Raw genomic sequence first — 12,746 nt, forward strand, 5'->3', positions numbered from 1 at the left:
GTCTTTAATGTGGCGTCCTCTCTCTTTGGTGAGGCTGCGCTCACTGAGTCTGTACCTTGTCAAACACATCCTCAGTTTTTGATCACTTACAGTGCTCAGGTATTATGCCATTGTGTACTTTTTCGGGCCAGATAGCATTTAATGTGTTCTGTATTTTCTTGTTTAATGTTTCAAGTTGTTTTCTTTTTGTTGTTTAAGGACTGTCTCTGCTTGTTAACAGAGTCCCAGAACCAGCTGTCTAAGGGGGGCAGCTCTCTGTAGTCTCTCTGGAGGCGAGTGCTTTGTTATGGAATGTGTCAAACTTCTTTTTTTTTATATAAATAGACCTAGATGGAAATTAAATGACCTCCTAACCCCCATTTGTGAAACACCTACCAGCCAAAGATGACCTTGGGCCTTTTGTTACAAACTGAAACTAGAGATGGATGAGCTTCATGACACCCAAGCAACACGAACCGTAGATATAGTTATGACACAGGTAGGATAGTGTGACAACCACTTCTCTCCCAAGTTCCAGCAACATGAGTGAATTCATTAGGCTTAGCTCTTGTCAGTTATAATTGAACTTATTGACTAAACACATTCTTTTTCGAGCACAATTGAATGGAGTCATTAACAAAACATAGTTTGGAGGTGAATAAATGAGTTGCTGGGTTAATAAAAAAAAACAAGTGTTGGGGTGTCTTGTGGTTATTTGGCATGCCTCATGTATTGAGGCTGGTCCTCATTGCAGTAGCTATGTGTTCAAATCCGAAAATGGCCCCTTGCTCCATGTCACTCCCTAACATCCTACCATATACCGTCTTACCTCAGCTGCCCTATATGATAAAGGCAAAGGGGCTCCAAAAGGACCACAAAAGAATTACAAAAAAACAAGCAAGCAAACAAGTGTTGTTATAACAAGTAGCCAGCAGATGGCGACCTCTACCATGTAAAACAAAAAGAGCAGTGTTTTTCACAGCCTTAAGACTGTTAAACAGAGGAAGTTTCTGGAACCTGCCTTCATTTTCTGTGGTCCCTAGTTGGTTTTTGTCTGTGCCATTGGGAATGGTCTTCCCCCTGTGAGAAAAAAAAAAGACAAATAAGTACTTGACAGCCTAAGGCTCTACTGTTTGCATAATATGCTTTTAAAAAATTTAGCCTTGTATGATCTTACATGCGTGGCACTTGGAAAATGGCACTGTCCACCCCGGTTCCCTCCCCATCGTCACCCTCCAGGCCTCCATAGGCATCTCCCACAAGACTCGGAGCTGACAGCACCACTGACCCTGAGACATCAGCTAGTCGGTGTCCTGGTCCTGAGGGAAGCAAGAGTGAGCTAATGGTGAAGAAATAGCTTTCTATCTTTTACTTTAACTATTCATACCTTTCTATCGACAAACTCAACGATCTGACTTGTGTTTTCACCACGCGTGCATGTACGTCTACAGGAACACATCCCTAGCTATCAGTCACTGACAGGGACGCTGTCTTTCACACACAACTTTGAATGATCATCACATAACAGCATATCAGGGGAGGAACCAATCAATGGATTTGACAGCTTATCTTTTTAGCAGTGCAGTGTAGTGTGTAACATTATGCATGTTTAAACTGATAGAAACTACACAAATATTCCTTCCTTAGAAAATAAATGAAGGTCACTTGGATTCATTTACTCATTCATTTAAAATGAAACAACAATGTATTTTCACAGATTTAATTATTTGTCCAGGGCTACTTGCTGCCTTTGAGTCATGCTCAAGCCTATATTAAGCAAGGTGTTTCTGTCTAGACTGAAGGGTGTATACATTCTTCTCCTTCGTAGTGTCCACTCCCTCGTAGTAAAACAGAGACACATAGTACCATTAAATGGTGTTTAAAACACAAAATGACTTGATAAAATAGATGGGAATTTGGTTTCTATAGCCATGAAGACATAATTATTAGAGATGTACCTAATGGGAAATTAAAGTGGCCGATAATAATGTTTTGAAATAGCAATTTAGTCAATTGCTGAATCCAATTTGTTCCGTGACTTCTTTTGGTCTAATAATTATGTCAATAACAAGTAACATAAACACATGCACACACTCAGACAGAAACAATATTAAATGTATACAAATCTTTACATGATTTTTAAATTAGTTACCTCAATAGTTTACCATTTGATTTAATGTCAGACTTCATTTTATTTCAATGTTTTTAGTTGATATTTTTTTAATTGCATAATCGTTTATGAAGAAGTATTACAAGTATTAATTGGTGTATTTTTCCTATGTTGCCTCACCTTCCCTTGACACTTGTTCCCCACATGGTCAGCTGACCGCTTTACTCTCATTGGCCGGTGAATGCAGAGTGAGCCTCCTGTTGACTTTGACACCTCTTGTGTTTCCTGGTTTGATTTTTGTCCTTTTTTTAGGCCAAGGGTTTAGGAGAGGATTGGATAGGGGAAGGGGGGGCCTGTGTGCCATACCTGTGTGAGTCTCTGTGTGTTTCCCTGTAACTTATGTTCGGGTTCATTCACATGACACAGACATGCATACACACAGAGGCTGCAGCATAACAAAGCCCTCAGTGGCGAGGGAACAGTAGCCAGGGAGGCGGCAACTGCATGCTTAAATAGCTCTGACTCAGGCCAGACTTCTTTTAAAATGGGATTACATAGTAGTTCTTCATTTTGAGGACATCACACTAGACTATACATTAACAGACATGGATATAGTTTATATGATGTTAATTTGGTTAAAGACATGGGAAGGATTGCCATCCCAGTTTGGTTTCTATACAGGGTTCGGAGGTTTCCACACTGGGGTTCTGTAGAAACCATAGGCTTGGGATCGGCACATGCACATTTCATGTAGAAACACAGGAATCTGGGTGGGGCTTTTGTTTGAAATAATAATAAAATACACATTTATTGTTTTGTTTGTCAAAAGATGTTTCACTTCTTTGCTGTGTTAATCAGTAATATTAATGTCATGTTTATGTATAAACTTTATGTCGTATTTAAAGGTACCAAATAAAATTGTGGATATAACTTATATTGTTATCGAATATTTAGTGCATTAAATGTGACAGATATAATTAATATTAATTATAATTCATTAATTTAATGTGATTTTTAATTCAATTTAAAGTTATGGCATATCTCAGATATTTGACTTTTTTTCTGACTTGGCTTCTGTTCAGTCGCTGTTAGTAAGATTGATCTATCTCAGTTGCAACACGAATTACATTAAAATCAATAGATCAAAGCATTATTTGTGTGGACAGAAAAAAAAGACGAGAAAAAAATGGTTAAAATGTTAAGGGGGTGAATAACAGTGGTTGAGGTTTTTATCAAATGATATCGACAAAGCTTGCATGCGCTGGAAAAAGGAGGCATGTCGCAGGAAGTGTATCAAAGGTAGGGGCGGGATTTACTTGGTTGCAGGCGGGATTGTTGCACGGCAGCCTCGGCAGCAGCAATGGCTATCCCAGCATCCTCGAGGTGGGCCTGAGTTACGCTGCTTTTGCTTTGGCTTCGGGAGGGGCCGTGGGAGCGCAGTTGGCCGTCAGAGGAAGACTTGGAGCTGCCCGGGCTGCTATGAGACTTTTCTAAAGGCAGCATCTGCATATCTGTAGGGGATGAAATTAAGGGTTATGTCTCCTAATAGGACAAATGAAAAAAGCTGAAGATGACAACGATTCAAACTGCTAAAGTATTTGATTTTTTCTGCACCAAAGCGGTCCTAATTATGCCTTGTAGCTGTTGACAAGCACATGCAGGGTAATTACAGCTGTCAAGACATTATTATCGTTGTTTCTATGGCAACTGTCTCTTTCTATTTGTCACAACTCAGTGACCACATTTTAAATCACAGATTATTGTTACAAACAGAAACTTGCTAAGAATAATAATTTTTGTTTTGTGATCCCACCATGCAACAACTTCATGAATATTATAACATTATGGATAACTTGTAGATAAGGGGCTAAAAACAGATTTAGGTTACTATCATTTCACCTTTGGCTGGATCAGGAAAGATTCCGTGGCTTCTACTCTTGATTACAGAGTTTTTAGGTGAATCATGACTCCCATCTCCAAGTCCTGATCCATGACTCTGTCCTGTGCCATAGCCATGTCCCATCCCAGGCCCTGATATGTGGCCCTGGCCTTGGCTATATCCCTGACCCTGACCAGATCCAGAGCCTGGTGGGCCTTGTGCAGCATGATGTGCTCTGCTGTGCTCAATGCTCTCACTCTGCTCCATCAGAGGCAACCAGCGGGGCGTATTGTCTAGCTGGGCGGTGTTCGACAAGTCAATCAACACCTAGAATACAATCAACATGTACAACAGCATTGATAGAAGGAAAATCATGACTTTGACAGCCAGTCTAACACTTTTACTTATACTATTTATTGCAGTATTGTAGTAATGTTTGGTATTAAGTATTTGGTAGAAAAAAGGTACTTTTTTCCTTTCTTTTACAAAAGCTGGCCATTCCAAATTATAAAGCAGTACATACACGTTTATGTGAGGTAGAGTACTAAATGAATTTGACATTTCCAGACATGGCATTCAGATTTCAAAACCACTTACTTCTCCAAGGAAATCATTAGAGGAGGATCTGTCATAGTCCCACACTGTGACCTCCAGCGTCTTTTTCTTTAACTGGATAGAGAGAGTGGGAAAGAGGAGAGTGAAGGCGAAGATTATGATGACAGATCTTGAATGTGTGTATATGTGTTTGCTGGAGAAGTGTGTTTGTGTGCAGGTGGGTGGAGGAAGCGTGACAGAATGCTGTTCAGGCATACTGTACGTGCAGTGCATGAATGAATGTACTCCCACAGCAGGAGGGTAATTCACTGTAACCACTGAGAGAGTAAGGAGATACATTAAATGTATTTCCGTTGTTAATAGATCTAATGAAATACCTGTGAATGTGTACATGTGTGTGTGGCAGAAGATGTAAACATATCTCATGGCGGGGTGGGGGTGGAGTGGGGGGGGGGGGGCAGTGATGCAGCAGTTAAAGGTTGCTCCACAAAATGTCATTAAACAGCAGAGCCAATTAATCCCCTCCAAAGAGGACTTCTAATGTCTGACCACCAAAGCTATCACATCCGCACTCAACCATTACAGCGGTGATTACTGGGTGCCGTCTCTGTCACTAACAACACATACTTCTTGGGAACTCAAACCCCCTAGGTCTGACACACAGCAACACAATGGCAGACTGGTAGGTACAAGGTTCTAACGCTCTCTTTGGGTTCAAATAATACAAATTCAGGCTGTCTGTGTTGAGCCGAAATGAAGGTGGTTAAAACTGAGTCTTTGGAGCGCTGATAAGAGGCTGCACAGGGATGCTAAAAGCAGCCCCAGGGACGAGGTATGAAGACAGAATCCTAACAAGAGTATAAGACATCCACTTCACCCAAAATGGCTCATAGCACAAAAAGTAATTGCACTAGAACGTGTGTGTGTGTGCGTGCGTGCGTGCGTGCGCGTGTGTGTGGGTGTGTGCACCTGCATTCGTATGTGTAACATCACTCTGCACAGTACCTGCTCCAGATGGATGTTCTTGTAGATGACGGTCTGGTTCCACTCAGGGTTCAAAGTCCTCTGTGCGTACTTGGTCCTTCTCTTGTTATCAGCACTGATAAGTTATAAAATTCAAAATGATTTGTCAGTATGAAAGCAAAATGTATTTTCAGTGCTTGACTCCATGGCAAACATCCATCAAACATGTCATACTCAACAAATGTAGACTGAGTAGATGCTTTTATTATAGGCAACCTCCTGTTTTGGAGACTCCAGACACAAATTTGAATGTAGATGTTTACTTTTTTTTTAAAATCACTATATAACAAATCTGTTCAGAGGTAAAATCAGAGGAGAGTCAAAATTGAGAGGCATGGAGAGAAAAAGGCAATGACAGGACTGTTTTTAACACCATGAACTACAGCAGATAATTGGACAAACAACAAAGGCCACAACAGAAGGATGGAGCACTGCTTTGGAGGAGACGTCATTTACAGAAAGGAAAAAAATAATAACACGAACAAAAAAAAAAAAAAAAAGCAAAGATCAGCACCACACTACCTTGCATTCTGGACAACCATGACTTGGCTGAGGGAGTCCAGAAGAGGAAGAGGAGGGCAGATATCACAAACAAGAAAAGCAAAAACACAAAAAACAGTCAGAGAAGCCCAGAAGAGCCCAAAGTACCGGCAGTAAAGGATAGAGAGCTGAGGCAATCCATATTCTTCCCTTGGTGTATCATTGTTTTTTCGTGTGATGCAAGACCCCCCTCCCTCCCCTCCCAAAAAAAATGCTCGCTCATGGGTCAATGACTAATTCAGAAATGTTATTGTGGCACTATAGCTGTGCACTGTACTCCTAACGTCAAATAAATCCATTTAAAAATGTTCATATGACAGTAAGAAGCAAAAGTGCTTTCCTACTGAGCTTTCACTTGCCTATACTTATCTAACCTATATAGCTTGTAGGTAGAGAAGCTTTATAATCTCATAAACAGGTCTGATGGGATTATTATCTAAGAGCAGATACTGTTACAGAGAAGATAAAGGCTGTATCGATCCTTTCTCCTGCTATTCACGGGCTCCTGGGACTATGGGGGGAGCAAACAGGATATGAGGGGGAAGCTGTAGACGGTAGATCTTGGGGATTACTTTAAAACACTTAAGGGAAACGCGTATACATTTATCATTGCGTATGGTTTTAAAATTGTCATTGGAAAAATTTGGTAATTTTGCAGTGTACCAAAGTATCCTGTCATGGCTCTGTTTTAAATATAAAACACCCAACCACTGACTCAGCAATTTGACCAATTTGATTCCAATTACACTATAGGCTGTGAATGAGTGCCTCATATCATCATGTCCAGTCTCATTCTCTCATACAAACTCAAATAGTTAGTCAGTTTCATACAGCACAGCACACTCAATACACAGTCAGAAAGAAATAGGGGGAGAGGGACAGAGACAGACACAGAAACAGAAAGGCAGACACAGAGCAGACATTCATTTGAACTTATACACTCTCTGAACTCACCCTCTCCCAGGTAAGAGGTAGACCTTTACAAAAGGATCGGAGTAGCTGTCGTTGTCCCTCTGGGCCAGGTTTCTAGCCTGCAGGACGTGGACGATCAGGTTTCCGAGGTTCCTGTCATAGTTGATCTGGAGCTGAAAAGAAAAAAATAAATAAAGTGAAGGCTGTGAGTGGAAGACTGAGAAACAACTTAGAAATTAATGATCTAGTACTTTTGTAAGTGCTCTCCTACCTGAATCTCCCCAGTGATTGGGTGTGGTGTCCTAATCAAATCAGTTTGCTGTGAAACAATTGGGGAAAGTTTTTAGAATGACAGTTTTATGATTGATCATAGGGGCTGAAACAAAACTTCAACAGATCTGCTCAAAAAAGAAAATGTCATGTCAGTTGCTATCAGCAGTTACCATGTGATTGCATTGCAAAAAACTGGTTCTATGACTTAGCTCTCAAAATAAACAGCATATCGTCAGCTCACTGATGAATAGTCTTTGTAGAAGAGATGAAGAAGAGTAAAGAAGTCTAATTGGATCTATAAGTCTCAGGAGAGATTTCACCATCTGAGCCTCGTTATCGACTTGAAAAGTCCTCCAGTGAAGTTTGAGAAGCATGATCAATTATCTGAGCTACTTCCAGAAATAAGTATTGTCCATTACAGTTTAGGTGCCATCTGCCAAACAAATCTATTGGTTTTGTCCTTTTTATTTAGCTTGTTATGCAAGGTATTTACTGTATCACCAAATTTCATTTTTTTATACACGTCTGTCCCATTTCAGGTGTAATGGACACTCAGAGTTATGCACAGTACAACACTATTTTCTACTATAATTGGCCTGTCTTCCTTATCAAACACGGGAACACATCATTTGACCTTCATACACAAGCTGGCCTTTGTACTGTTCTATGATGTAACACTAATGGAGAAGCATGATGCATCACACAGAGTTCCACAGGCTGTGGCTTCAGAGATTTATTGAGATCAGATTTTCTATTGTCCTAAATGTAAAGCTGTTGCGATATATAAATGCAGATGTTCCGATACTGTCACAACTAAAGGGTGTTTCTAAGGCGTGCTAGAAAGTCAATTTCGCTACCTTTTGCCGCTGTTTCTTGTTTATGGCTGGGGACGCAGGCTGGCCAGGGCTCGGTACACCGCTTGAGGCTGCAGATCCAGTTCCTGAGTGGAGGAGGGCAGAGCGCTCGAGTGCAGACAGGACCCCCAAGCCTCCAGACCCAACACCAGGAGCCTGCTGCTGGGACACCTTCTGCAGCTCTGCAGCTAATTGCTTAGGATCCACTCCAGGTGAACGCTGCCCACCTACTGAAGACAAATAGGTATAGTGATGCAGATTGCATTTATGTCAAATAAGTACACAGATACATGCATGCATGCTGACATATCAACAAAATCCTTGTACATACCAGCTTTAAGCTGGACATGGTGCTCCAGGGCTTGTGGGTGCTCAGGGTCAGACAGCATGTTAAGGTCACTGTTTGGATCCATACAGGAAATTTATGATGGAATATCATCTAGTGTATTTAAGCAGTAATCATAGTGGTATTTGTTGGTTGAAGGGGTGTGAAATGAAGAGAAGGGAAGGGAGGGAGGAGACAGGCTGTACATGGGTGCAATGTTACCATATTGCGACTAAACATGTAGGAGTTTCAGTGGGATAGAGGAGTAAATGATGACAGATGCAACTCACAGTCTCACACAGAGCTCCGCCTCTGCACATGGCTGGCCCACAATGCTCTGCACCTCTTCATAAGTCTTTCCTGTCAGAGTGATTCCGTTCCACTCTAACACTTGCATTCCTGTGGTGTGATAAAAGGTAAGCGGCAGGTTCAAAAGGTGTTATCAATTCCCAGACACTATGCTGCAGCCTGTGGCAAGTCATTTCACTTCATCTCAGCATGAGAAACGAAAATCCATCTGACTACATGCTCACAGAGCAGATGTGATATCTGTGCTTGTAGTACACCTTGTGGATAAATTAAATAATTTAATTTTTAATTCAGTTTTTGTGTTGACTTTGCCATCTCTTCATGCTAGCATTTAGAGCAGCAACATGAAAACTAGAGTAAGCGCTCAGTCTTGTTTTTTACACAAATAATTCAAACAAAGAATGGCACCACAGAGGTAGAGGTGTACAATGCATCCAACACATGTTCTATGAAACCTTTATGTTATTGAGAAAAATATATTTAAAAAAAAAACAGACACACAGCAAACTCAAACAAGCACGGCCAGAGCTGTGTGAGGCCTCACTTGCAGGATTGAAACCTGGTCTTCTCGATATAAAACAGTAACAATGACATAAAGGCTTGTATTAGTTCTGCAAGAGACAGTACTTATTCAGATGATTCCCCCCTTTCTCTCTATATAACTCATTGCATCCTCCCCCACTTAATTTCTTCATGCACCTTAAGGCATGTTTCGCTGCCATTGTCCTTTAGTGAAGCATACACATTGCATTATCATATATTTTATTATTCTTACTTGGTAAACACTGCCTTAACAACCCCTGTTATATAATGCAACACATTAGATCTCATTTGCTTCTGAAGGAAATGCAATGGAATGTATCAGTCCAAGAGCAAATACATAAGCTCATCTGCCCTTCACCCACTCCCCTCTGCAACAAAGAAGCCATTGCGGCCCCTTTGGTGGGTTTCCCATTGAAGACAGAAACTAGAAGCAGATAAGCTCTTACATTTCAAACTACGTGAATTGCCATGAATTATCTGCCTTTTGAAATAATGAACATGAGGAGATTAATGTATGTATTTGTCTGTGCCTGGTGCTGTGTATTTGTGTGTCTATAGCGATGCTAAATATAACCTAATGACTAGCACAGCCTAGTGCTGGGCAGGGTGAGCTGACAGGATTTTTGTGTTGGATGTGATGTGCTGGGAAGAGACATGGCAGACCACAACACAGAAGGCGACAGCAGCAGCTCTCTTCTCCATCTGGAATTCATTGAGCCATGCAGGGATTTGAAGTGAATGTTTGTCTTGCTCTTCAAGAGGAATAATTCTTTTTCTTTTAAATAAGTTTACAGCTTTAATCGCTTAGGCCTCAGAAATGTACCATGTACCGTATCACACCAAGCAAAGTCAAATTAAAGCAGTGTATGATTTGAAAAGCTCATGTTTTCTCATGTAATGAGAGAATAATGGAGCATTTTCCTTACAACTCCCAAGAATGGAAATAAGTAAAATCAAATAGCGAAGACAATGCTGACATTCAAAATAAAACGTAAAGATTCCCCGATAGAACATACTGTATATACATGTTTATATAACCTCCTTTTCACATTCTCCTCTTACCCTCTACAACTTTTCCTGTTTGTTCTGCCGCTCCACCTGGGATGACCTTGGCAATGTAAGCTCCAATCTCTCCTCTGCTCCCTGGAATCAGCTTTCCACCTACCACACGGATCCCAAGTCCATTCCCTGTGGGAAATGTAAACATCCAAATTACTATAAGAAAACTACGATACAACATATTTTCGCACTTAATTTTTGTGAAACTTAATGCATTATACCAGACACACTGGTGTCCTTCAGGTCTCTCTTAAGCTTGAAGCGACTGTGAGGGAAGGCATATGGGACCAGTTTCATCTGAGAGAGATTTTTTAAGAATTAACAGCATGAGGGGAAAAGGGTTTTCTTCCAGAAAAAAGTAAAAAAAATATACTTTCACAAAGTAAAAATTTATATAAGGAAAGAGCACTGTGTATAGTTGAATGCTGTTGTTAGCTTGGATCTCACCTGTCTTCTGTCTGACATGCTCCCACTCTGTGGATGTCCTTGTCTTGGCTTGTCAAACCAATCTGTGTCCTCGTTCCTTAGATGGTAGGCTGAGCAGGGAGAGGAAATTGTTAAAAGCTATGTTAACAAAAACAGAACTGTAGCTTCCAGCTTTCAAGCAAAGAACTGTGTTTCACATGTGGCAATGACAAATTGGGGAAGGACAAGCTTTTAATATGCATCACAACATTGGTCTCATGTCAGTCAACTCGAATGCAGTACAGATCTCTGATCAGACTGGATAGGTCAAAACAAAAAATTACGAACATTGTTTAACACTATCCATTCAGTCCATCTGATCAAATGATCACTGCAAACACTGAATGAGGGATGAAAACATTTTAAGAGCATTTCAGGTTTGGCATGCTTTGATACCATGCAATTCTTCCCGTCTTGGTCTGAGGGCTCTTTTGGGCCAGATTTCAAATGTTGCTTTATATACAATATTTCAACTAAAAGAAGCCCTGAGAAATCAAGTATTAAAATATAGAATACTTTCATTTCAAGCAGTGTGGGTTGGAGTTGTCCCATTGATGATGACTTACATACAAAAGCTAATCAACCTTATTTATGTATGTATGATGTTTTCCTTAAACAAATGTGTGTACCGTGAAAATAATTTCTGATACAATTATTTTGGAAATGGAGGGAGGAAATATGCATGATATCTTAATCCTTATCTTTAATTTAAGCTAGTGGTATGCCATCCAAAAACTCATGACTATAATGAAATGTAATTTATTAATTTACTATGTTGAGTTATTTAAAAAGTACTATAAGAGCAGTATAACTAAATAACTAATTAATTATCACATACCCTTTCAATTTGGAACATTACCCCTTGAAGATATCAGCTGTCTTGTGCCACATTACAGTATCATTATTGCACACATGTTGTATGCAGTATCTCTACTAAAAAGATGTTAGAGAGCCATGATAAGAATGCCCTTTTTGAGAGTGTCCTGCAATTGAATTTCAGTCATTACTTGCTGTTAAATATGAAATATTGTCACTTATGAGATGCATCAAAAATAATGAAGAGAAAATGCTCGATGATCCTTTATGCTGAAGGTAAATGTTGCCTTTTATCTACCTGTATTAGAATAGGAAGCACTGGCCACTTGTTAACATTACCAGAGTTGTATGATCTAGAAGGATTGCATTATTAACATCGGCAACATCGACCTTCAGAATACTATAAAATGCTTTTACATATATACACTGGCTAGCAATTACAATATATTGTTGTGGAAACAGTTGTGTATGATTACTCATTATACAGGTGATAGCAAAAGTGCATGAACATGAATATTGGATATGGGTCTGATATGTTTACAGAACCACTGTGATGTGCAGTCATTCCAGAATGATGTATTTTGAGCTCACTTCTATCGGACATATATTTCCAGTGCCACTGAGGTGGGGTTCATTCAGGAATGAATCTGACATGTCAACTACTCAAGTTTGGCTAAATGACATGTTTTGTCCATGAGTCTGGTATGTTTACAAATCAACCAGAAAAGTGCATCATTCAGGACCATGATATGCGGCATGGAGGCATACAGTCTCTGTTGTAGCTTCATGGAAGTTGGGATGCTGTCTCACCTTCTATATTCCAGTTTGGGCCTCCAGCTGTGGTACAAAGTTGTATGTTTTTTTTTCAGAAATGCATTCAATCAAGGTTCATAAACAGACTTAAAGAGCTGTGCCAAGATTGTAACTATTGTGAGAATACTACAGCACATGCACTAAAAGCACTAATTCAATATAAGATGCATGCTTGAAATTATGCACATCTGACATTAACAGCCTCAGAATTTTTTTTTTTTTTTTTTTTTTTAAATTTAAGCAGAAGCAATGTGTTAAACATTTAAATACATTTTAGGGAAAAAGGCCAAC

General features: G+C 39.9%; 1 protein-coding gene across 1 annotated transcript in view; it reads right to left on the minus strand.

Moving 5' to 3' along the window:
• pclob (piccolo presynaptic cytomatrix protein b) overlaps positions 1–12,746 on the minus strand; it is a 54,077-nt gene that overhangs the window by 3,969 nt on the left and 37,362 nt on the right. The window contains exons 21-36 of the mRNA XM_079346790.1: positions 12,453–12,479; positions 10,809–10,897; positions 10,583–10,658; positions 10,365–10,490; positions 8,741–8,849; positions 8,457–8,524; positions 8,129–8,355; positions 7,270–7,317; positions 7,041–7,171; positions 6,069–6,095; positions 5,529–5,622; positions 4,566–4,637; positions 3,989–4,295; positions 3,406–3,600; positions 1,157–1,298; positions 1,001–1,059 (exon numbers count right to left, since the gene is read on the minus strand). Coding sequence (XP_079202916.1) covers positions 1,001–1,059; positions 1,157–1,298; positions 3,406–3,600; positions 3,989–4,295; positions 4,566–4,637; positions 5,529–5,622; positions 6,069–6,095; positions 7,041–7,171; positions 7,270–7,317; positions 8,129–8,355; positions 8,457–8,524; positions 8,741–8,849; positions 10,365–10,490; positions 10,583–10,658; positions 10,809–10,897; positions 12,453–12,479 — 1,797 coding nt within the window. The remainder of the gene's footprint in view (positions 1–1,000; positions 1,060–1,156; positions 1,299–3,405; positions 3,601–3,988; positions 4,296–4,565; positions 4,638–5,528; positions 5,623–6,068; positions 6,096–7,040; positions 7,172–7,269; positions 7,318–8,128; positions 8,356–8,456; positions 8,525–8,740; positions 8,850–10,364; positions 10,491–10,582; positions 10,659–10,808; positions 10,898–12,452; positions 12,480–12,746) is intronic.

The sequence above is a fragment of the Symphodus melops genome (genome assembly GCF_947650265.1).
Source record: "Symphodus melops genome assembly, chromosome: 6".
In the NCBI taxonomy this organism is placed as follows: domain Eukaryota; kingdom Metazoa; phylum Chordata; class Actinopteri; order Labriformes; family Labridae; genus Symphodus; species Symphodus melops.